This window comes from Erpetoichthys calabaricus, chromosome 12 (genome assembly GCF_900747795.2).
Source record: "Erpetoichthys calabaricus chromosome 12, fErpCal1.3, whole genome shotgun sequence".
In the NCBI taxonomy this organism is placed as follows: Eukaryota; Metazoa; Chordata; class Cladistia; order Polypteriformes; family Polypteridae; genus Erpetoichthys; species Erpetoichthys calabaricus.
Genome location: NC_041405.2, coordinates 8,335,373 through 8,362,681, shown reverse-complemented (window position 1 = coordinate 8,362,681; position 27,309 = coordinate 8,335,373). Strand labels below are relative to the sequence as shown.

Genomic DNA, 27,309 nt, shown 5'->3' with positions numbered 1-27,309 from the left:
ACAGGTGAAAGAATCCCAGTAGCAAAATACGTGTAATCTTTAATGCACAGTAGCTTCATTTGCAGGAAGTAGGAAGTCTCGTCCTCGCTGTTAAATACTTTTGAATTCAATCATAAAATTCTTTTTTTATTCGTGTTTGCATGTATTTCATTTTGTTTCATTTAGGAGTTCAGTGGTAACTTGATGTGCGAATTTAATTAATATTTCTTCACGGTGAGTTGGTATCAGCTGATCAGACATTACGACTTCAGAGAGAAATGCCGGCTGCCTTAGAAGCCATGACACTTTTCATCGCACTCTTTTTTATTCCCAGTAAGTATCTGAAAATAAAAATCGCCAGCCTATTTAAGATCACTATTAAACGGAAAATTGGGGGCCCTATTTTTTGATAATACAGTATATTTTTTAACGTACCTACTGGATAAACCAAGGCAAGTTTCGATTGTGCACAAGTGTGGAAAATGCACATACTCATGCATAGGCTACTTCAAAATCTTTCTCTTTCCATTCTGCTAGGCGTCACTGGACAGTTCTGGGTCTCTGCCCCAAAACCCGAAGTGACTGCGGCTCTTTATTCGGACGTACTGCTGCCATGCAAGTTTTCTTTGGAAAAGCCTGAACATCAGATAAAGTACGTCGCAGTGATCTGGAGACACAAAAACAAGCAGCTGGCCGCGTGCACGTTTGAAAGAATAACACACAGCATCAAGGTAGAACTGAAAAAAAGTGATCTAGAGAGGAATAACGCGTCCCTGCTTCTGAAGAATGTCTCCATTGATGATGAAGGGGTCTATGAGTGCTACGTTTTAGAGGCTCCAAACGAAGACAAGGGCAATGTCCGCGTCAGAGTTACAGGTAAGAAGCATCTTCGACTGGGAACGTCACTTTCAATAATTCGATATGCCAGGCTTTCTATTCGTTTTAGGAAATGCAGGGTTTTTTGTTGTTGTTGTTTTTATTTAACAAAGGGTCGGTAATGGCGCTGGGTCCATATACCTGTATATCTCTATCAAATTCAAAATATAAACAATATAATACACCATGGGCGGCATGGTGACACAGTGGATAGCGCTGCTGCCTCGCAGTTGGGTGATCTGGTGACCTGGGTTCGCTTCCCGGGTCCTCCCTGGTGGAGTTTGCATGTTCTCCCCGTGTCTGCGTGGGTTTCCTCCGGGCGCTCCGGTTTCCTCCCACAGTCCAAAGACATGCAGGTTAGGTGGATTGGCGATTCTAAATTGTCCCTAGTGTGTGCTCTGTGTGTGTGGGTGTGTTTGTGTGTGTCCTGCGGTGGGTTGGCACCCTGCCCAGGATTGGTTCCTGCCTTGTGCCCTGTGTTGGCTGGGATTGGCTCCAGAAGACCCCCGTGACCCTGTGTTCGGATTCAGCGGGTTGGAAAATGGATGGATGGATAATACACCATAAAATAAAATTAAATTTTTCCAAATGAAAGAAGAAAAACTTACATTAAGATCGAAAATAATGTTTATTGTTTTGTATATTCCGCTTTATTTATATTCAAAAAGTTTTCTCTTTTTCTAATTGCAAAGTCTTATATGCATAACACATCTGCTTCTGTACTTAGTATAGATAAGGCATCCAGCCCGTCTCTATTATTACTATTTCATTATTACTTTTATTATTGTATACTGTATACATGTGTGTTTATAATTTTTTCAATTAATGTGGAAACTGGTTCAGCTGCACCATTTGCAGTTTTGCACTATATGGTGTTTGGTAAATCCGGCAACGGAAAATTTCTGTGGTGAAATTAGGGCCGATGCCAATAAGGACATGCTTACTGTGCTTGATGGTTAATCCAGCCCTGTTTAGGAGCCAATATGACTTAACTCGGCACAATATGAGAACAGCAAGTAGTATGTGAGTATGTAATATAATAATATAATCTCCCATTTGGACAGAGGCAGTGGTGCAGTAAGAATTATGTTTCTAGACTTCTCTAGTGCCTTCAACCCCATCCAACCTCTGCTCCTTAGGGACAAGCTGACAGAGATGGGAGTAGAGTCATACCTGGTGGCATGGATCGTGGACTATCTTACAGACAGACCTCAGTATGTGCGTCTCGGGAACTGCACGTCTGACATTGTGGTCAGCAACACAAGAGCGTCACAGGGGACTGTACTTTCTCCGGTCCTGTTCAGCCTATATACATCGGACTTCCAATACAACTCGGAGTCCAAAAGTTCGCTGACGATACTGCTATCATGGGCTGCATCAGGAGTGGGTAGGAGGAGGAGTATAGGAACCTAATCAATGACTTTGTTAAATGGTGCGACTCAAACTACCTACACCTGAACACTAGCAAAACTAAAGAGCTGGTGGTGGATTTTAGGAGGACCAGGCCCCTCATGGACCCCATGATCATCAGAGGTGACTGTGTGCAGAGGGTGCAGACCTATAAATACCTGGGAGTGCAGCTGGATGATAAATTGGACTGGACTGCCAATACTGATGCTCTGTGCAAGAGAGGACAGAGCCGACTATACTTCCTTAGAAGGCTGGCGTCCTTCAACATCTGCAATAAGATGGTACAGATGTTCTATCAGACGGTTGTGGCGAGCGCCCTCTTCTACGCGGTGGTGTGCTGTGGAGGCAGCATAAAGAAGAGGGACACCTCACGCCTGGACAAACTGGTGAGGAAGGCAGGCTCTATTGTAGGCACGGAGCTGGACAGTTTGACATTCGCGGCAGAGTGACGGGTGCTAAGCAGACTCCTGTCAATCATGGAGAATCCACTGAACAGGATCATCTCCAGACAGAGGAGCAGCTTCAGTGACAGACTGCTGTCACCATCCTGCTCCACTGACAGACTGAGGAGATCGTTCCTCCCCCACACTGTGCGACTCTTCAATTTCACCCAAGGGAGGTAAATGTTAAAATTATTCAAAGTTATTGACTGTCTGTATACCTGCATTGTTATCACTCTTTAATTTAATATTTTCTTTATGAGTGTGCTGCTGCTGGAGTATGTGAATTTCACCTTGGGATTAATAAAGTATCTATCTATCAGGTGTATGCAAATCCAGAAAAATATAAAAACAGTATGTGAGATTATGAATAGGTATATATTGTTATACCTGTGTATCTGTAGTGTGTTCAGGACTTGTAGTGTACCACACAGCAGCTCAGAATGAAATTGACTTATTTATTTGAAGATATACACCTGTATTTGAGTAGGTATATATGTGTATGTGTGGTCTACAATAAAAAGAATACATAAAACTACTTGGTAAATTACACAAAAGTCCACTAGATGTCAGTATTACTCAAATTAGGCACTAGCGTATCAGCAATATGAAATCCAAATCAATAAAGTATCAGCAAAGTACATTGATGTGATACCATAAACTATTCTTAAATAATATTGCTGCATGTAAATAACACTAAGGCACATTCCCAACCTATAAAGGCTAAACAATACACTTAAACAACTATGCATCTTAATGTATAAAAAGCATACAACGCAAGTAAAACGCAAATGAACCCCCCTTTGGTCATTAACACACACTTCTTATTAATTCAGGACACTACTGACTCTTAGTTATTGCAAACAAATATTTCTCTATGCGGAAATGACTAGAGTACACATGCATCTCTTTCACTTTTTGAACATCCCATAATATCTGCTCTTGTGCATGCTGAGAGGTGCACCTTAAAATGTGAGCCGTGTCTCTTTACTATTGCTGTCTTTCTTACAATACCAAATATCAAAAACTCAGTCTGATCCCTAAACTATTTATTGTGTGTGTGTGTGTGTGTGTGTGTGTGTGTGTGAGAGAGAGAGAAATAGAGAGGGAGGAATAAATATTTTAAAACTTTATTCTGGGAATGGCACTGTGGCCGCACCAGTGGCATAGGGAACGGTGGGCGTGGCTGGGCCCAGGCCTACCCTGATTGGCCATAAGCGCAGCCAATCAGTTCATTGTATATGAAAGTTTCTGTTCAATATTGTAATCGATTTGGTATTTATTTTATTTTCCTTTGGTTTCAAAGTGGTATGCCAAGTACAACTTGCAGTGTTGAGAGAGTTTTTCATCTGTTAATCGGATCAGGATGTGTTTGAGTTCATCAGTTTGTCTTAACAACTTCACTATCTCATCATTTGAACATGATCTTGCTGAAAATCAAGATCATGATAAAATCATCGACCAGTTCGATCTAAAGCCCCAATGCATGCATCTGGCATAAAATTTTACAGGACAGGGAGGGACTGATTGTGTGTGTGAGTCCGCTGTGGCAAAACAACACTCAATTTCCTTGAAAATTTTGCATGGTCCTAATAATTCAGTTATGTGAATGTACCACAGTTTGAATAGATTTATTGTTTGGAAAAGTGCCTTTATATATCCTACTAAAAACTAGAAAATCTATATTTTCACAGGCCCACCCTAAAACATATTCCTGGCTATGCCCCTGGGTTGCACTACTGCTTAGCAATAAGGAAACCAGAGTTCAAGTCCCCATGGTCTCCCCGTGTCTGCATGGGTTTCCTCCCACAGTCCAAACACATGCAGGTTATGTGAATTGATGGTGCTAAATTGTTCTCTGAGTTTGTTCCACTGTGATTAACTGGCACCCTGTCCAGGGGATTGTTCCTGCCTTGCACCCTGTGCTAACTGGGATAGGCTCCAGTAACCCCCATGACCCAGGATTAAGCAGGTTAGTAAATGACATGACATTGTTCCCAACAGACTCTAGCTTTAGACCCCTAGAGCTCCACTCCATTGAGGAGGTTGTTGTTTTATAGTATACGTCAGTGATGACGCCTGGTTACACTGTGGTTAAGATCAGGACTGGGGGAGGGTTATCTAAATCAAGTCAATAGTACGAGGGTGTTGTACTGTGTTGGCTGTTATGAATGTAGTGACAAGTCAAGTAAAATGACCCCTTTTATTGACTTTCTATAAAAAGATTACAATATGCAAGCTTTCGAGACAGCTCAGGTCCCTTCTTCGATGACATTCTTTTGATTACATCTTGCCTGAAGAAGGGGCCTGAGTTGCCTCGAAAGCGTGCATTGCATCTTTTTAGTTAGCCAATAAAAGGGGTCATTTTACTTGACTTGTCACTAACTCAAGTTAAGTAAACCTGCAATCCAGAGGTCTGCAGCTGGACCCATCTCCATTATTCTGGCACTTAAGTTATTTTATTTTAAGGAAAACAAAAGCCAAAATTTATTAAAAATAAATGTACAAAAGTAACATAAAAACAAAGCACTATAGCATGTTTAGTTTTTTTTTACCAGTTTTCAGGCTCCGAGTACTTTCATGCATCTACAATTAAAATTTGCCTGTTGTTCAGGATACAAAGATGGGACCAAATGAATGACTGTAAAAAGTCAAGTCTGATCACCTATGTAAAGTGTAGAGAATATATATATATAATATAATAATCAATAAACAATCCTCCACTCCCAGCAGCTTCGTCACCCAACCTCCCAACTCCAGCTCTCCTTGCTGGGTTTCCCAAAGTCCTTTAAATAGTCTATAACCCGGAAGTACTCCATCTTTTCTTCTGGGTTAATGCCACATCATCCTTTCTTATGCAGTCTGGAAGTACTGCGGGCTTCCGTCCTTGTGGCTCCAAAGTGCTTCCGGGTTATCGTAATACCGTCTTTTTCTGAAAATAAGACATCCCCCGAAAATAAGTCCTATCGAGATTTTCGGAACTTTTTGTAATATAAGCCCTCCCCCGAAAATAAGCCCTAGTTAAAATAATGTGAAAAAAATAATTCGTTAAAAAATGCTGTTGATTTATTAAGTATGTTTAGCTTCCCTAATACTCGTATTTCAGAGAAATGTTTGAAATAAAATATTCCGAGAAATTCATTGTTTACCTCTACAGTTCGTTTCAAATTAATTCTTGGAATTTATCTTAAAAATACAACATAAGGCAGCATGAATACATAAATATTGTGTCCGCTCTGCTCTGCTGTGTTGTACTGCGTCGCGCGTATCGCAGAGTATGGTCGAATGAGGTGGGGAGGGAGTGGAGGGGGGCATGCATATGCGGAATGCGACGGAACGCATCGTTGGCGCACACTATAAATAATTGTTCGTTAAGGCAGCAGTCTACATTGAGCGACAGTGCAGATACAATGTTTGTTCATTTCAGTCTTGTAAGTCTGATTATTTCCTCATACGTAATTTTATTTTTTATAAAGTGAATAATTTTTAACCGCAGTTAAAATGAGTACAAAACGAAAGAGCTATTCCGTCGAGTACAAAAAGGGAATTGTGGAAGACTCCAGGGGTGTAAATCTTGATTTATGACGATGTTCCAGAAGAAGATGACATGACTGTAATTGAATAAATTTTAATTTCTGTATTCTGTGTAAAATAAATAAATATTAACTAAAAATATATAAATATACTTTTATTTTTGTCCTCCCCCGAAAATAAGCCCTAGTGCGTATTTTGGACCAAAAAAGAAAGTAAGACAGTGTCTTTTTTTCGGAAAAAGACGGTAGTAGAAGTCCCCAGATTCTTTGTGAGCTCCCTCTGGCGGCACCCACGGCACCCAACAGGGCTGAGGAAATGGACTCCACATCCCAGGATGCTTTGAGGGAATCCAGGGAACCATTGCCATCCAAGGGAGCTGCCACCTAGTGTCCTGGGGGATGCAGTACCCTGAAAAGCCTGCTCTTCCTCCTTCTTTTCTTTCCGGGACGTCACGGCTAGACTGAACCTCAAGCCATCCATGACTATATATATATATATATATATATATATATATATATATAGAGAGAGAGAGAGAGAGAGAGAGAGAATATATATTATGTATAATTTTTTTCTAATGATCTCTTACTAATGTGTGAAGATATAGGTAAGGTCTTGTCAACAAAATGCAAACAGGTGACAAGTAAGCTGAAATGTTTTCTCTTGTGAACCATATCCAGGATGGTCTTTAAGGTGTTCAAATAATTTTTTTGTTGATCAGTACATTTCAAACATCAAACTTTTTGAGTTATTATGTTCAATAAAGGCAGTGGGCTCCATGGTGGTACCGTGGTAGTGCTGCTGCCTCTCAGTAAGGAAACTAAGATTCGTATATCTGGTCCTCCATGTGTGGAGTTTGCATGTCCCCCTGTATGGGACGACTGCGTGGACATGCAGGATGACAAGAGGACAACCGACCCCAAGTGGTCTGGTGTGGCAAACGCCGACGGATAGATAGGACCACGGCTGCTGAAGTCTCTCTTGCTGAATGAGCAGTGGATGTGCTGGAAGACTTGGAAGGAGTTTGGGTCGGCTTACATGAACCATTGACTGGTGGTGTTTATTCTCATTTTTAGCCTGGTTTTAAGCATTTGGATTTCACTGTTTTTATGGATTATTTATGATTTTGGAGAACTGCACTTTGGACACTGTTTTGATGATGTTTTTTGTTAATTAAAGCACTTTGCACGATTTCATTGTTTAGCATATGTTTTCTCCCCATTTGTCGGCTCATTTGGTGACGTTATCGATGGTGTTGAGTTCAAGAGGCTCCCAAAACTGAAAGAGGGAGCATGGAGGACCCGCACCGTCACACACCCCCAGCAACAATAGTCTGGATTAGCGGGTTAGAAAATTGACCAAGGCAGTGAAAGCCTTTACCTCCATCATGCCTAACAGCATGCCAAATGAGCACCCCTGGGATATTATTTCAGTTTGCGCCACTGGATAAGCCTCCATGCCTGTCAATATAATTCAGTTACATCTAACTGCTTACAGTATTAACATTGAAATTCTGGAAGGAATCTTCTATACATGGTCCATTTGCCTTGTTCCCTGAAGATCTGTGAACTACAGCTTTGAAGTTGCGCAAAGCTTTTGTTGCACCACACATTTAGAAGCAGCATCAGAAATTTAAATTTTATGGAAAATCTGCAACTTTTGTATGCTTCACTATCACTAGAGCTAGGACCTAATATGCCGCCAGCAGCCTGTAGAAGAACTGTCACACGTCAGATCATTTTCTTCTTTACACGCTTTCTGTTCCTACAAGTCATATTCAGCTCTTCTGCTGCCCTAAATGCTTCCAAATAGCCAACCTCCATCAGTACCTGCAGTTCACTGGAGACGTCTAAACTTGAGTGTACCGGTGTTTGTGTGTGTGACTAGCAGTGGACGAGTTATAACAGGGACAAATTAACGGGATTAATGTGGACTAGATCAGGCAGCCCAGCAGTGGGAATATTTCTTTGAAAACAAAACAAGTGTTTTTTCATACATCTTAATTAATTTCAGGGCCCCTATAGCTTGCAGAGTTCTGGACTGCAACCAGATTAGCCCATGTAGAACTCCAGCCGTGGTAATGGTGTTAACATATATGAGAGCTTGTTCTGCAAAATTAGATATGAGATTAGGTGACCACTGCAAATTAATCTGAGAATCCTGTGAAAAGAGAAAATTAAAAGTATGATTTTGTCCTTTACCTGAAGGCTGAGCTTTGACAGCTGGTGTTACTTTATATTCATTTTAAACTAAAATGCACTGAGAGCTTCAATTCTTAAGATCAGATGCCACCCTGCCTAAGACTTGGGAGCTACTGAGAATTTTGTTCTACCTTTTTGTTTTTCCCTTCATGTTTTGATTTGATATTCCTTCAGTTTGGTGGTACAGTTCCAGGAGACTGGGCTTGAATCTTCAGCTCATTTGCTGCTATTGGAATCCAACAGATTCCTCTTGTGTCTGTTTATCTCTGATTACTTTAGTCATCCCTGTGGAGTTTGCATGTTCTCCATGTGTTTGTGTGGGGTTCCCTCTAGGTGCTTTGGTTTCCTCCCGTAGTCCAGTGACATGATGATTAGGGGCACTGGTGTTACTAAATTGACTCTGGTGTTGATGTGTATGTTCAGCCTGCAATGGACTTGTCCCTGCCCTGTGCCCTGCTGAGATAGGCTTCAGTCTTGGGATATAGCAGGTTTGGAGAATGGATGAATGGATATATAAATGCATGTGTGCCTTGTGAAGGACTAGAACTGTTTCCATATAGTTGTTTTCTGTTGAGATTCTCTCTGGTTCCCATGACCTGGAATAAGACAAAATTTGGTTTTATTGTGATAAATAGTGTCTATATCAATTGGAATAAACTGTAATAGTCATTTATTAGGCCAAGCAGAATTTGTTTCAGCCATTTTCTCCTCCTTGAGAGGTCACTGTGACAGACTAATGTGACTGAATCTCATTAAGTATGAGATTGAGAGTGTCATATGGGAATTTAGCACAACACATGGGAATTTATCACTTCCAGCAATAAAGTTGTCCCAGAATAATTCTGAATAATAATTAAGAATAATATCATTAATGTAGAATTTACCTAGTTGAAACATGAATTAGGCACTCAAGAATTCTTAATTTAAAAAGAAAGGTAATAGTATTAATATAGAATTCTTCCAGCTAACGTGAATCGGGTGCTCATGGACAACTTAGTGTAAATTAAAGGAAACCAGAGAAGACTGCAAGAAAGGGAGACTAAGATTAAGTTTTATAACACACATGGAATACTGTGTGCTGTTTGGGTCACCATATTACAAAAAAGAGGGTGGGATGGTAGTGCATTAGTTAACAATGTTGCCTTACAGATTCAGCCCTCTGATTTCAAATCCCATACCCTGATGTTATCTGTGCTGTGTTTGCATGTTCTCCTAATATGTGTGTGTATTAATTCTTATAAATGGATTCTGTTCCTCCTCCCACATACCTAGAGATGTTAGGTTTGTTAGTGTTTCTAAACTAGTCCTCCGTGTGTGTGTTCTATTCAGGGTTGTTTCCTGCCTTGCAGCGCAGTATGACTCGGGCAGATTTGTTCTTGCTGTTACTCTGAACTGGATTAAGTGAAGTTGAGAAGTTATCTCTCTATTATAAAAGAAATTTTTGAGATGAGACAAGACTATTGCCAAGAGATTTTTTCAGGTTGGTAGAGGGGGTCCGGTTGACAGCCCACACCCACGGTCCTCTCACCTCTCAGTCTCGTGGATGCTTTTGTCAGACACAGTTCCTGCGCTTTCAGCTTTTATAAACTTTTACGTTTTCCTCACTTTAAGTTCCCAATAAAACAAAGACTTATGTCCAAATCTTATTGAAGAATTTCATCCCGAAGGGTAATCAACAGAAGAAATGAGTACATGGCCAATCCTAGCACCGAGAAACGATGATGTCAAACGAATTAATGCAAAAATTGTCGATCGGTTAAATGGAAAATTGGTTAAATGCATATCAATAGACTCTGCTGAAACAGTTGGTGGTGATGGTGCGGAAGATGAAAACGTCAACTTACAATATCCCGTAGAATATCTACAACCTTTAATACCGTCCTGTCTTCCACCGGTCAAATTACTGTTGAAAGAAGGATATATCGTAATGTTATTGTGTAACTTACGTCTAAGTGATGGGCTGTGCAATAGGACATGATTAGTTGTATTCAAAATTGGTCGAACAATACTGACATGTAAAATTTTAACAGGCGACAAGAAAGGTAATGTAGTACATGTTCTGCGGATAACTTTAGACAGCAAAGGAGATCTTAAAATGCCATTCATATTAAAACGTTTACAGTTTCCCGTTAGAATAGCTTTTGCTATGACAATTAACAAATCACGGGGCAAACATTTAAAAAAGTTGGTTTATTTATTAGAGAAAATGCAAAGATATTCACTCGGGGCAGTTATATGTTGCGTTGTCATGATGTTAGTCTAAACACGGAATCAAAATTCAATGCGATCTTGACGAAAAGTTAATTTCAAATATTGTTTTTCCTGAAGTTTTACAGTAAAAGTGTACGTTTAAAATGTATTTGCGTATTAATTTCAAAGCCAAACAAAGTGAAAATGTGTAACACAACGAATACCTCTAACGCAACATGAAACATGATTTTCTTTCAATTTATTACATTGTACTATTTTTTACTATGTTAATTATTCGCTGTAATGTAAAATAGTTAGTTCTATTATCCATATGTAACAATTCCCATGAAAATAACAATCTGTTTAAATTGTACATTCACATCCACAAACGCGAGTGGCAGATCTGCAAAGTGGATAGCGTGTACCAACTGCCCAGGGGTTGGCGAACGAAGCAAGCAGGGGGCAGAGCCCCCTAGTATTATTAAAAGATGGACTTCTTAGAGTTATAAAAAGTTCAAAGAGCAGTGACTGCTGTCTGTGCCTGATGTATGAAGAAAGCCTGAAGCTGGTTGGTCTTTTCAGCTTGAGGAAGCAGAGATTAGGAGGTGACATTTTTCCCTTCATAATTTGACACTGTTATCACTGGTTGATGTCAACGGGTGTCTGCCCAAGAACAGGATGGCACATATCAATTAGGACTAAGAGTAAAAGTAAAGAGTAAACTAAGAGTAAGAGTAAAATTAAAAAAAAAAAAAAGTCCCCTGGTGCTGCAACTTTAGATACACAAAACAAATTACCAGGTAGTCAAATTAAGTTAAGTTACAGTTTTCTTGACCACTTTGATGCAATTCACACATCAGAAACATCCTTCTCCACACACTTGCCTGAAGAAGGGGCCTGAGTTGCCACGAAAGCTTGCATTTTGTAATCTTTTTAGTTAGCCAATAAAAGGGGTCATTTTGCTTGGCTTTTCACGACATTCATAATGGCTAACACGGTACAACACCCTAGTATTACAGGTAGTCAAAGAAACACTTTCAGGGCCTTGTGAGCTCAACTTTTATAATATTTACCAAGTTGTGTGAATACCAATTGATGAACTGAGTTGGGCTATAAACACATTTTCACATAAAGGGCCCGGAACAGATCATCAAGTCAGATGGCACCATGAGAGTATTTAAAACTTAACCAGTTAAAACACTGGGACCTGTTAGCACATAAAAAGGTTAGTAGGCTTCATGCATAGAATGAGTTGACCTTGTTATTTGAAACTGGATTCGCTTTTTATATTAGTCTTTCCATTATTTTTCATAGGGTGCCAATTAGTGTTGAAACTCTTTTGTTTTTTATTCAGCTGCTCCTCACATCTCTCTGAAGCCATCCCTGGTTGAGACAGATGTACCAACTACAGTGGAATGCAGTGCCAAGAACTTCTACCCTGGAAATATCACTCTGGAGTGGCTGGTGGATTCAACACCTCTACTTAATCAGGAACATCAGCAGTTGTACCCTAATCCGGATGGCACTTTTAATGTGGTGATACAATACAACATAACAGCAGGTGGAGGTCAGCTGTCCTGTCGGGTTAATCATGAATCTCTGGAGGGAAGGCCTCTGGAGAAATCGCTACAAATCTGCAGTAAGAGTCATTTTTAATGTTAATATTCCCACTCACCATGACTTATGATTCTAGATCAAAATTGCTTTCCTATTTCATTTTACACTTCTTCTGTTTCACTTATTCTCCCCACATATACACTTTTTGTTTTGTGTTTTTTTTTTCCTCTGGATACGCCCGTTTTCCTCCTTAATGGAATACTCTAACTAAAAATGATAAGTCATTTTATATGTTACTTACTCCATGTAGTTTATAGTGGTGGCCAAAAAAAAATAATATCCAGTTTTAATACAGAATGAGAGAAAAAAAAATATGATATAATAGAAGCCTGTAATGTTCTGTAACAGTGGCAAATAATGTGAAAAACGTCAATGAAAAAAAAAATCTCACATTACTTTTGGGTATCCAGTCGGATGCTCAAGACAGGGCTCTTGACCAATGAACCAGGGAGAGAGGTGAATGCCTTTCCAGCTTATGTTGTACGCTGATATTTCTGGAAGTAACTATCTCTGTCTGTCTACTATATAATAAAACACTAAGGTCTGTGAGTCCAGTCCCTCAGAACAATCTGATTGGTCAGTTTAACTTTGGTGTGATTGGTGAGTTTTTCTTTAGTGATGCAATGAAAGAGGAAGTGAAAGTGTGAGATTCATGAGTGGTCTCCTCTCACTCCTCCACCCCAGGCACTGCACAGCATGTGTGTCTCTGTTTCTGTCTCTCAGGTTCAGTCTGCCAACATTACCATATTTTATTTTTGGTAAACCTGTTTGGGGTACCTTTCTGTTTAGAACAGTTTTAGAAATTGGCAGACTAAGGCAGAAGAATCTTAATACATAATTCGCCTGCCTCCTCACTCACTCACTCACGTCCGTCCGAAGCCGAATGCATAGTCGCCTTCTGCGCACGTCCGAAGCCAAATGCGCAGTCGCCTTCTGCACAGCTGCCCGAAATACTTACGAGACCGACATCCAACCCCAACATCGCGGCAGGCAGCGGATTTATGGCCACAAAAATTCAAAGAGAAAGGCGACTTCGATTAAAGCTCTAGAGGACTGAAAGGCAATTTCAACAACAGCTCCAGGCCTAATTACGCAATCTAATTCAATTACGCATTCAATCAATACTCCTATATCAGGTTTGTGGTGCTTATACTTATTACTATTCCATATTGTACTGGAACATTCATCATTCAATATTATACTATAGGCCTGGAAAATTCATCAACTAACAGTACAAGCCTGTACAGTAATGAGTAAAGCGGACTACAATCATTACAAAACAACTTCTTCGTTACTATTCATTTGTTCTTCATACACTACTGACACAAACTCGTGCCCGTTTCATCTTACATTGTCGAAACGGGCTCTTTGTCTAGTATGCAATGAATAACAGAGACAAATGTTAACAATTGGTATAATTAAATATACATATCTAACATGATATTTTAGTGTTTTTAATAATAATAAGCAACAGAAAGCTTTTGGTTCAGAGAGAGTTGCAATGTTTGGTAGCCTCCGTCCTTCCTTTAAAAATAAATACAGGAATAGGCTAAAAGTAGGAGCAGAACTCTGCTTAAAGTTAAGTTTCCAGGTTCCCAAAGTTAAGCAGCTACTAAGTTGGCATGGTAGGATCCAGCATGAGTCAAACCTGTAACAAAAGAAATTCCACAGTCCAATAAGGTTCTTTTCTAAAAGGTTTAGCGAAAGTTTAACAAAACAACATGGCACAAAATTCAGGAAAAAAGTTATTACACAAGCAGAATAAAAGGCAAAAGTGGAAAAAACTTTCTTCTCTGTTTCTTTACAGTCTTAGCTTTTTATTTTTAAACTTCTGTTACGTTCTATACTTACTGTAAAAGCTGTGTTACTTATCCATGGTGAACTTACATAGGCTTCACTTCTGTACGTCAGTGTGTTCAGTACAGTTTGAAACTGTTTGCCCTCCATGCCTTACCAATTGCAAGGCAGATCATAGACTGACTTTAAAATGACAAGAAATAATTAGAATAGTCCATTTACATGTGGGGCAGCACAGTACCACACCGGCAGCATTTTTGCCTCGCAGTAAGGTGACCAGGGTTCGCATCCCGGGTTCTAGTTATGATAAAATGTTTGCCTATATACTAGTGCATAGCGAATGGAAGGTCCTATTACCCACTAACCCCAACCACACACTAAGGCCAATTTAATATTGCCAATAACCTGCATCATCTTTGGAAGGAAACCGTTGCACTCCGAGGTCTACCCACACAAACATGGAGAAAATGTGTAAAGTCCACGTATGAAGGATCCAGGATGCAAACTCTGGTCTCCTTTCTGCGAGGCAGTGGAACTACCACTGTGCCACCCTTTATTAAAATTATTAACTTGAAAGAAATAAAGTAAGAAACATATACAGTGGAGAAATAAAACTAATCGAAACAAAAGCTAAACAGGACAATAAGAGACATAAACTATTCAAACCATTATAACTATAATAAAGAGTAGATATATCTTCATAAGTCAAATGATAAATTGACCAAAGGAAAGCAGAAGTCTAATCTAAAAAAATAAATAATAAATAATGTCAAATGAAATCAAAAAAACTTTGCCAACAAGTTGTATAATTCTATTACAACAACTGTATTAGTTATAACGGATATAAAAGTAAAACTTTTGTTTGGTATTAAAAGTGTTTCTCATAGTTGGATTTACTCTGCACCTGACAGCAGGTTCGTAAGCTCACTTTAATTTTTCCCTGCCCTCTCTTTCTAAAACAGAGCCATCACTCTCGGTGTCACACAGAACTCTCTTGAGGAGCAAGAAGCAGAATGTGACATGTAAGCTGGATGGCTGCCTTTTCAGTCAAGTCAACATCAGCTGGATTCACAATAGCACCACTTATAATGAATCGAATTGCAAAAATGCTACAGAGTGTTCAGGCACAGTGGCCTTAATGCTTCCCCATGAAGAAAATGAATTGAATTTCACTTGTAAGGCTGAAGTGGAGGGGTTAAACAAGCTGGTTACTGAAGATGTCACCTTTAGTCTTGAAGGTAAGGGACACACTCACACACACATTGCTTTCTGAGAGATCCTGTGAGAGAAATTGTGGTGAAGTGACAAACAAGCACAATCAGAATTTCAGTAGTAAAATATTATAATCATTAGTAATGAGAGAGAGTGTACATGAACAAATTATTAGGAATAGCTATACACCTGCTTATCCTTCTAATTATCTAATCAGCCAATCATTTGGCAGTAGCACAACACAAAAACAACCAGATATTAGTTAGGAACTTCAGTTAATGTTCACATCAGGTAAATAGAGAGATAGGTGATACTTTACTTGTCTGCAAGGGGAAATGAAAATGTTACGGAAAAATGGAAAAAATAGATATTATAATAAAAACAATCCCCCCAAACACACATAGAAATGTTTGGATTGGATAATATAGTGCTGCTGCCATCAATAACAGATTTGTAGGTGGAAGTAAATGAGGCGAGACCTTCTCAGATTGTACCACAGGTTTATATTTAAAGGCATTAACATTTGAATAAAGCAGCCTGTAAGGTTCACAAATTTAACATGTTGATAAATTTTTGTTTCTTGTTTGAAGTCACCAACAATCACAATGATTCAGCATTTAGGTATTAGTAACCAAGTGAATCATTTCTGTTGCTTAATCAGACAGGATAATGTAACTTACAATAACTTCGTATGCAGTGACATGGATGAATTCAGTCCGCATTTCATCGTCTGAATCACACATTTCAGTTTTTTTCAACATCGCTCATTCTCATGAATCTCCAATCTCCAGCATTAAAATATTGTCTGAAATAAGAGGTAACCAAAACATTACAGTACCTGAACTCGATGCAACTTGCTATGAGATGTAACAGTTCATACTACTTAATAAAAAGCAATCAAATATTTCTCATTAAATGGAGTCAAGCTAAGTCTGTTTCCTGTCCACCTTTACCTTTATCCTCACTTTAGACCATTGCCTCTTCCATCCTCAGACAAGCATCTAACTTTTCTCCTCATTCTATATCTTTGCCTTTTATAAATTCTGAAGATGAAGTAGCAAGGCATTTTAGGCAGTGGTGATTCCAGTACTACCAAGTGAATATGGAAATATTTATTAATATATTCCAGATTACGGTCCCCTTAGTCTCTTATATTCTTAGATATTATAGATGTAGGTAGCCATCAGATGCTTTATGTGCATCCTGCGACATCGTTTCAATTTAATTTAAAAATTCATAAAAATTTATCATAGCAAGCCAGAAGTCAAATCTTAATATTAATAATTAATGACATTAAAAAGCAATAATTGTAAAAAAACAACAAAAAAGTGAGAGAGAGATCAAGCTTCTGTAAAGGCTGTCACAAGCAAACACCAGAATGGGGATCTGTGATCTCAGTAATTTCGACCATGGTAGGTTATTGATTGCCAACGTGAGAAATGGAGGAAGAAAAGCACCACAAATACTTTCATATGTCAGAATTTAATTTTGATGATGAGCTTCACTGCATCGAATTATTCATTAAACATTGAAGCACACACATCAATCCTGTTGGAGCTGCAATCTGGCTTGCCGTCACAGTGCGTTATCTTGCAACGCCTGAATCCGACTTCTTTCCTCTGACATTTTTTGCTTTGCACAGACATATTTCTCTCAAATTTGCTTCAATTTCATCTTGTACATTTCCACATTCACTTTCAAAGGACTGGCGATTTAATGCCAGCTGTTCTAACAGATATGTTCGTCATTATGGAGATGTTGATAGTAAACGACAATGCTGATGTCATGTGACAAAAACTTGATCATACACACCACCCAAATTTTTACTGGTACTGCACCTGGTGCACACATCTCATTAATTTCTGATGATGTGCTCAGAGGACACGTCAAAAGAACGAGTGGTAGCCATGATGCGTGCATGTAAGCATTCAGACACCAAGTATATCCCAGACAAACAACTACTGGAACAAGGCAGGAAACTACCATGAACAGGGTGCCAGGCCACTGAATAAATATATATTTTAATTGTTGTTTTAAACAGGTGCAACCATGCCTGAGAACAAGAGGAACAGGATCTTGGCATTCGTAGTTGCAGCAGTAGTTGTAATAGTAGTAGTACTACTACTATTTAAACTATGTAAGTATTGAGTTTCTTTAACCTTATTAAAACTATTATCCTTTCTCATATGACAGGGAGCTATGGTGCTTAGCAGTTGTGCTTAATCTCTCCACCATCTGGGGTTTGATCCCAAACAGCTGATGTGGATTGTGTGGAGTTCATATGTTCTCGGTGTGGCTTTTCCTCTGCATAGCAAAGGTGGAGTGGTGGCTCTGAGGCTAGTGATCTGCACTGGCAATCGGAAGGTTGCCGGTTCGAATCCCGTAAATGCCATTAGAGACTCTACTCTGCTGGGCCCTTAAGCAAGGCCCTTAACCTGCAATTGCTGAGCGCTTTGAGTAGTGAGAAAAGCGCTATATAAATGCAAAGAATTATTATTATAGCTTAGTTTTCTTCCTACATTATCAAATCATGTATTTTTGTTAATTTTCAATACTAAATAATGCATGTGAGTGTTGGTTTGTGTATTAAATGGCCCTGTTGTGGACATGGACCCTATCCAGTTCTGTTTCCTGCTTTAAACCCTTTGCTACCATGATAGATTGCAAAAAAAATATCCTGAATTTCTTTGTGATTCCATTGGTTTTGAAATACCTTTGGAAATATCTGTTTTACCAATGCTTCTCTGTTTGTGTTTTTCTGCCATCAGAATAAATTCACACTTAAAATTTAAACTCCCCATTCTTTCGTTATTTCTTAGTCCTGTTTTCATAAGGTATCAGCCACAGTCCAAAGACATGCAGATTAGGTGCATTGGTGATCCCAAATTGTCCCTAGTTTCTGCTTGGTGTGTGTGTGTGTGTGCCCTGCGGTGGGCTGGCGCACTGCCCTGGTGTTGTTTCCTGCCTTGCGCCCTGTGTTGGCTGGGATTGGCTCCAGCAGACCCCCGTGACCCTGTAGTTAGGATATAGCAGGTTGGATGATGGATGGATGGTGGCATGGCTGATGTAGCGATTGGAGTCCTGGGTTCATATCCATGGTTGCTATCTCTGGGGAGTTTACACATTTTCCCCATTCCTGTACAATGGAACTTTAGTTTTCATCCTAAAGCTGTACAGGTTAGGTCAAGTGGTGAATGTAAGAAGACGCAGGGTGTGTGTGAATATGTATATTAGTTGGACCTGTTATGGAGTCACCTTCTGTCCAAGGTAGCTTTGTGCCTTGTTCCTAGTGTTACAGAGATAATCCACCTGTGACCCTGAATTGAATTGAAAAAGTGCATAAAATGTATATTATATTTAGAGAATGATCCTCTTGTGAAGATGCCATCCAAGGTTCAAAATACAAGGAGCCCATGGTCTGGTAATTAACACTTTGAAACCCTTGAAAGCCAGAACATCAAAATAACAGGGTTCCCAAAATTTTATTTTAAAAACTTGTAATGGTGTTATAAGTAAGTCTGGGCCCATTGCTGGGTTTGTGAGAAGCTAGTGTAGTAGCTGTCAAGCAACAGCTCATTGGTATGGTGGGAAGACATTGGTCTGTGAGCATATCAAGTTTTAGGAGGGGCTGGATATTTTATAGGCAGCAGGCTAAGCAGGGCTGAACATTTTAGTGTCAGCAACCCATCCAGCAAGTTAAGAGAGTGTTTCTGTTGACAAGCCTTGAAAAGATTCAAAATTTCAGAAAGAGGCCAAAGATCTTTACAGAAAGTACAAAAAGGACCTCAACACAAGCATTAGTGCATTCCTTGACCTCAGTGATGCCAAAGATGATGATTGCTAAGTGTCGTACCTTCCCTTGGCATCCATGTTCTAAATTAACTAAAGCTGCAGCTCTGTTCTGTGTCAGGAGGGCAAAAAGGTTCATGACACACAATATTCTTAATCGGCATGAGGAAATAGCCATTTTAGTGTTGCACACACATTTTGTAAGTGTGTATGTCTTACAAAAAAGTGGTTGATCTGTAGGATGGTGGTCAGAAGTAAAAAGTAGCATGGCCTTTGTTTACAGATTGTATAACCACATGTGGTCTGATTTGACTAGTTAAGGCTGGTCCTAGCTGACAGCATTCCCATAGCTTATTTATTGTATATTCCAGAACTCAGCCACAGGGGATGCACAAACCAGTGTGTTTCTTCATGCCGGTCCCAAGCCCAGATCAATGGGGAGGGTTACGTCAGGAAGGGCATCCGGTGTAAAATTTTGCCAAATCAATATGCGGACAATACAAATTTCCATACTAGATCAGTCAAGCCCTGGATTAACAACAACCACCACCAGTACTGTTAGCCAACAAGGTGCTGGTGGAAATTGGGCTACTGTTGGCCTAAGAAAAGGGGGAGACGTGTCCAGAGGCAGGAGGAGATGAGAAAAGTAAAGAGAGTGGAACTGAGGGTAGGAACTTTGAATGTTGGCAGTATGACTGGTAAGGGGAGAGAGTTAGCAGATATGATGGAGAGAAGGAAGGTTGATATATTGTGCGTGCAAGAGACTAAATGGAAGGGGAGTAAGGCCAGGTGGATCGGAGGTGGATTCAAATTGTTCTATCATGGTGTGGCACTTTTTTTAACTATTTATTAAGAATTTCAAAAACAAATTCCATCACTTTTTTACGTAATCACCTTCCTTTGTGATGCAATTTTCCCAGCGTCATACCAACTGTTTAATGCCATCAGCAAAACATGTTCTTGCTTGAGCACATAGCCACAGATGCAAAAAGTACGGAAACGTTTTGAACGTCCCTCATATAAAAAATGCTGTATACACCTTTCCTTGCAATTTACCTTTACAAATTACAATCATCTTGTAAATGTCAGTTTGTGAATGTCAAGACTCTTGATTCAGGCAGTTCTTGTGCATACACTTTAAACATCTACCATCATCATCCACGCAAGAGACGACTGAAGACGTCACATAGGACATGCACGCGCTTTAGCACTTCCAATGAAGTTCACTGATTCATATGATTCACTGAAAAAAGTCATTCAAAAAGAATGAATCCCGTCTAAATTGCCCATCACTAGAACTCATTCCATTTAGTGCTGTGGTATCAAAAAAAAAATGAACATAATATTAGGATGGAGATGCAGGGCCACAGTCACACTCATTATTACAATTCTTTGGCTTCTGAGAGGAAACCAGAATCTCTACACCATAATTAAAATGGATGACATATAAATTCCATAGTGACAATGACTACTAGAGATTTTGGTTCGGACACTTTAACCTTTCATAAAACTCCATCATATAACTATGGGAGCTGCAAGGTCTTAACAATGATATCTGAACAAGAAAGGAATTTTCTGGATATCACCCAATAAGAAATACTATTCACTAATAATAATCATAAAAGGGAATTGCTTCATCTTTGTAAGGAACTTCAGACTTTCCAGGTCTGTTATGTTTTTTTCACTAACATGGGACATTTAAAATTTTGTAATGCACTTGCAAAATGGATGACTACCCACAATTCTAATTGAGGATTGTGGGTAGCCAGTGTCTTGTCCAGAAGCATTAGATCAGCAATTAAGAAGGCACATAATATCTTAGGTTATATTGCTCAGACAATATAACACATTAGTATGACCACATCTGGAGGATTATCTACAGTTCTCATCACCACACTACAAGAAAGACATAGCAGCACTTGAAGCTGTACAGATAAAAGAACCAAGTGTATCCCAGGCACATAAGGACCTACTGTATTCTGACAGCCACAGAGAATTAAACCTGTTTATTCTCAAGCAGAGAAGACTATGTGGGGACCTCATCCAGGTCTTCAAATCTTAAAAGGCATTGATAAAGTAGATCCAGCAGGATTCTTTCAACTTAAAAGTGAATAACATAGTCAAAGACACCGTTGGAAAGTAATAGAATGTGCATTTAAGGACTGAAGGCAGGAAGCACTTCTTCATTCAAAGAATTGTGGAAATCTGGAACAGACTTCCAAAACATGTAGCTGAAGCTGAAGCAGAGTTATTCAAGGAATGAAAAACAATAACAGATTGTACATTTCCCACCCCTATAAATGCTGGCAAGCAGGAGACAGCTTTTGAAGCCCCGGAAGAGTTTCCAGGTCCTTTTGTTAAATATGACCCAGCAATCTGGCACAACTACTTGGGTTTACCAGATGGGGCTCTGGGCAGATGACCCCAGAAGTTTTGTAGGGCTATGTCTGACCTGGAGGTACTTCAGAAGACACTAGAAGTGCCCTCAGAAATACTCCAGGGATGTGACTTAGGAATAAGAGTTCACTTGGGAGAAGGAAGGCTAAGAGAGGTGCAGCACAGGATAAAGAGAGAAGGTGAAGACAGGGGAGGTGTAAAAGGTAGTTTTAGTGTCTTGTTTGTTGTATGTGCCTCCAAAACCATGAACCCTTCTTTGTTATTGTTTTTAGCTGTAATAAAAACCCTTTCAATTTCTTATATTTTTAGTTTCTTTAGCATTTGTTAGTTTTTGGAATGGCAAGAGCACCACACACAGGCCACCATAATAATAAAAACAAAACACAACTCTGTATAATGTAAAGGGAAAGCAAGCAATGTAACATAATAATAATAATAATAATAAGTAGAAATACTGTATATATTATATTTGAAAGAGTAATATTTCCTAAACAGGTTTTGTATACAATTGTATATGATTACATAGCTTATTGTATTCCCAGACCACAGCAATACATTAAATATTGATTGAACGTCATGGATGCCTACAGCAGGTTTAATGGATGAGACCACAACTAATCCAATGGACAGAGTTATTGGACAGAGCACAACTACTTTTCTCTTCTAATTTAGTCTCCATGTTTACTAACATCTTAAGCTGAACACCTTACAGCTAACGTCCTTGTCTCTGTCTCTCCTTCTAACAGGTCACAAGTCCTCCACCGCTGGCACTGAAAGAGGGGCAATCTCCACACCAGATGGTGGGAATTCAATTCGTCCAATGCAGAGAACCATCCAAAATGAGAGTCGAATAGAAAGATCCCCGCTCTTGAAAAGTAGAACAGGTGGAGAGGCAACGTTCAGAAAGCGAAATGCTACAAAAAAGGGTAAAACCAAACAAAATCACACAGGCCAAGAAAAATATCAAAGGAAAGGACACTAGCATATATCAGTCACTCTGAAGAGTCTGTGGTCCATTGAACTGTCAGCTGTTTTTTTTCCACCCCCCCTCATTTTCAGTGTTATCTGCCTAGCACTGCTCCCCAAAAAGTTTTAGGTACTTACAGGTTAAGAGTTTTTGTCTCCTACTTGCCTAAGAAACCAGCCTTTTTTTTTTGAAAGTACACAAACCCTCAATAGCCATATGTGGATTAGAGCCCAAAAACTGTGCAGCAGCAGCAATGACCACCATGCCACCCAAATCTTTATCTAGCTTTATCCCATATCCCAAAGGCATGCAGATAGGTTTGAATGTTGATTCTAAATTGGCCCACTAAAGGTGTGTTCATGATTGGATTGTGCCTTGTTGCTGGTACAGCATGGAAAGGTTTTGCTGCTTGTAATAAATGTGTAAATAACATTAATTAACACCTGGGGCCTCATTTATAAAATTTTGCATGAATTTGATTGTAGAAATGTGCGCATGCCTAAAAACAGCACAATGCATATGCTAAGCAAAAATCAGATTTATAAGAAATGGCATACACACATTTCTTCACACTTAACCTTTATAAATCACAATGATCTTCTAAATATCCATTTGTGAATGCAACTCAATGCTAATCAGCCTCATACATATGCAATCACAATGTCCGCAGACATTAATTGGCTGGTAGAGCAGCTTCCCACCTGATGCATCAAGACCCCTCCACCTGCATTCAAGACTATCTGCCTTTGGTCCACAACTGAGCATGCAAGACCATGAGTGGTGTTATAGCTTGTTTCCTCTGCCTTCTGAGGGTCCAGGAAAGGCATAAGGTGCCAGCATCTGAGAAGGATGCCACTATTACCCAGCTCATGTAATGATGGGATTGCTGTTACAATGAATAGCACAGGCAATATGAAAAACTGAGGGTTCAGCCAGTTAGTTACCTTACCAGCAAGCCATTCACCACATACAGCACCATCATGTCTGCCAAAGCTAGTATGCCTCAAAATAAATGAATCACGGGTAGACCCAGGCCATGGAGACATGATGGTTGACAGTCTCATCTTGGCATTACATATGACTTAATGGTGCATTAATGGAATGTAACTGTTTACAGTTACTCAAAGCAGCTTCATTCTTGTTAGATGACCTTATTGCAATAAGAGTGCAGTAAAGTGATCTGATTATATTAGGAGAACCGAACACTGCTGCAAATAGCCTTTTAATGCTGAAACAAATATGTTATACTTTAATGTATGTACACCCACGCCACACAAAAACTGCATGTAGCACCTCATCAGTTAGTTAATACCTTGTCCAGCAGCATTAGATCAGCTATTAAGAAGGCAAATAATATCTTAGGTTATATTGTAAAAACTGTTGCATATATTCAAAGGACTTTATGCTCCGACAATATGATACACTAGTGAGACTGCATCTGGACTGTGAGACTGTGTGCAGTTCTAGTCAGCCAACTCCAAGAAAGGCAGCAGTACTTGAAGTTGTGCAGGTAAGAGAACTAAGTGTTGGCCAGGACATGTTGTACTCTGACAGCCTCAGAGAATTAAGGTTGTATAGTCTCAAGCAAAGCAGAGCAGACTGCATGGGGTCCGAATCCAGTTCTTCAAAAATCTCAAAAGGCATTGATAAAGTACATCCAGTAGAATTTTTCAACTTAGCGGTTCATTGCGTATTCGAGGACAACAATAGAAATGAATGACGTCAGAAAGCACTTCTTTATGTAAAGTGTTGAAGGAATCCGGAACAATCTACTAATACAGGGGTCCTTAATCACGGTCCTGGAGGGCTGCAGTGGCTACAGGTTTTCATTCCAGCCAGTGTCCTATTAGAACTCAGTCCTTGCTGATAATCAAAGCTGGTGTTTAACTCTAGTTTTGTTAGTACCTTTATTCATCAAAGACACATTTTAGTTCCTTTGTAGATCAGAGGTCCTCAGTTACAGTCCTGGAGCTCTGCTATGGCTGCAGGTTTTCACTTTAACTAATTTCTTAATTAAAACCCTTTTATTTTCTACTAAAGCAATACATTTTTTGAGCCTAATTTTAGTTCTCTTGCCTGTTACCATTCAGAATCCCTAATTGCCTATTTTAGATTTTAGAAGCAGCATTTTAAGTTTTAATTGTTGCCTGTTTTCTTAATCAGACATTAGTAAATAATGAGATGCAGAGAACCAATAAACCAGTAGCTCTCCGGCTAATGTGCTTACTTACCATGAAGTATTTGTGATAAAAAAATGTTTAGAAATGAATGAGAGGGGAATTTGAAGGACCATTAAGTTAAAATCTATTCTGGTCCACAAAACACATGGATAATGTTCTCACAGAAGGAAACTCTACAGTGCAATTCAAATTGCTTTTGGATGAATACAAGCATTAACAAGCTAAATAGTTCAATAGCAAGTTTCATTATCAGCATGGACTGCTTTCTAATTAGGAAACTAGCTGGAATAAAAACCTGCAGCCACTGCGGCCCTCCAGGACTGTGATTGAGGACCCCTGTACTAATATATGACGCTGAAGCTGAAACACTGACCACCTTTAAGAAGTATGTGGATAAGATATTGAGACAGCTTAGCTATTAGTTTAACAAAGTAGCTCAATGGACTGAATGATTTTGTCTCATTTGTTAGATTTCTTATGTTTTAATGTTCAAGGCAGTGCTGGATGGATAGTTTAGCAGTCTATTGCAGGACCCACTAACATACTGATTGATCCTGGGACAAAATACAGAGTCACTAATTCATCTAGACCAGTGTTTCCCAAACTCGGTCCTGTGGCCCACTGTAGCTGCAGGTTTTTGTTCCAACCAGATTCCTAATCAGTGACAACACCTAATAACACTGAGCTCATTTAATTAGCTGGTATTTTTTTTCTTTTATTCTACATTCAGAAAAGCTCAGCAGCGTGATTTTTACATTCATAAGACATTTAGAAATATTTCTGCTTTTGCTATTATTTAAATGCTTAACCCTTTTGTTGATTTCATTATATTTTGCCCTTCCTGTGCAGTTTTTCCAAGTTTGTTGTATCTTATTAATGACAATTAAAAATGAACTACTTTAGCATCAGACCCACTAACTAGTAAATAATTGATTAATTAAACAATTAGGACACCTAGAAAAGTAGAATGAAAATCAAAATACATTATTCCCATATAATTGCTTGGTACATTTTAATTTATATATATAAAATTGTGACAGATTGTGGTCTTTCGACCCCTTGAACCCTCAGACCACTCTTCAGACACCAGGTAAAAGTCAAATAATTATTTATTTGGACACTAATAAAGTGCACAAAGCACCTACACTCCACAATACTCATATAATAAATCAATAATCAATACAATAAACAATCAATACAATCCTCCACTCCCAGACGCGTTGCCACCCTTCCACCCAACTCAGCTTGACCTCTGGGATTTCCCACAGTCCTTTTATAGTCCTTGACCCGGAAGTGTTTCGCCCTCTCTGTCCACGTGACTAGGAGCACTTCCGGGTCAGATAAAAATCCTTTTTCTTCACCCCGGAAGCACGCCATTCCTCCTGTCCATGTGACTTGGATGTACTTCCGGGGCGTAGGGCCAATAATCCTTGTTCCTCCCTGCAGCGTCCCCTAGTGGCCCCCACAGCATCCAGCAGGGTTGGGGATAAAATCTGCATTGTCAAGAATTCCCTGCTGGCATTTGGGGCACCTCCATGCTGCAGGGAGGGCTCCACCTGGCGGCCTGGGGGTATTGGCCGGGATGAACGGCCGGCCACATATCACAATATATACATTTTTTTTTAACCAAACTTAGTTTTCTAATTTCTATATTGTTCCCAAAACACGGAACTTGGGAAATAACACATTACTTAATTAGCCCAGGAGTCCAATTAAAAACAGAAGCTGGTTGGAACAAAAACCTGCAACCACAGTGTGCCCCCAGGACCGAGGTTGGGAAACACTGATCTAAAGTGTATATCTTTAAGAAGAAAAACACACGTAAACTTTATGGTGCTAAATTGTGATATACAGTAGGTTCTATCTGGCCAGCAGGGAACCTTTACTATTAGGAGTCAAACTCCGTGTGCCATTGGAGAAGTGAATTTAGGATGGAATCCAGTAAGAAGGTTCATGAGAATCTGACGCAAAACCCCAAGGCATAGGAAGCCTTGACAACTTAGAGGGTGAGCAGCAGGAGTTGTTGGTGGGATTTTGCATCATGGCAGTGTGAGTTTTATGTTGCCTTACAGGAGTTTTAGACTTAGCTTAATTTGCTTAGTGTATACTTTATAGCAACTTTAAGAGTACTTCATAGAAAACAAAATGACTTTTTCTTCACTGACATTAGTTAGGTTGTAAAATGCAATGTAGCAGTAGATAAAGAGTCAGAATAGTTAAATCACACCACAAACGTTCTTTTACTGTAACATAAAACTTGTTTTGCTTTGCCTGTCCAACAATATGCAGTATTTATAACACAGTTTGAGAATGGTGATTCTATATTGTTATAAATTTTGTCAAAAAAAAAAAAGAAAAAAGAAACATATCCACTACATTGTTTGTATTTTTCTACTTTTGTTTTCTATTGTTCTTTTTATTATGTTAAGTGGTTTTTAGTAGCTTCTGCCTTGCCAAAACTTTCAATGAATGACTATTGCACTGATTTCCTTGCGGTCTGTTGCACCTTTAAGATAATAAAGGCATTTCATTTATTAAGATAATCTGTGTGTGCTCTCTCTCTCTCTCTGTCTAAACACAACAATTGGCGAAGAGGATGGGAATGTTCTGATCACCTCCTCTTGTACCTTTCGTGATGTTACATCATGACCAACTCATGCCTTGAAACTTCTAGAAATAAAACGTTCAGAGCCACCTATGGTACATTGCATGCAAACGAAATC

The 27,309-nt window shown here is 39.3% G+C and overlaps 1 protein-coding gene across 1 annotated transcript; it reads left to right on the top strand.

The window, feature by feature from the left end:
- On the top strand, positions 1–27,103 carry LOC114662263 (tyrosine-protein phosphatase non-receptor type substrate 1-like). Its single transcript, XM_028815654.2, has 6 exons — positions 1–312; positions 517–855; positions 11,982–12,266; positions 15,004–15,279; positions 17,295–17,390; positions 22,186–27,103. The coding sequence occupies exons 1-6, from the start codon at positions 258–260 to the stop codon at positions 22,419–22,421; spliced, it is 1,287 nt and encodes a 428-aa protein (XP_028671487.2). The 5' UTR covers positions 1–257; the 3' UTR covers positions 22,422–27,103.
- Positions 27,104–27,309: the final 206 nt, after the last annotated feature.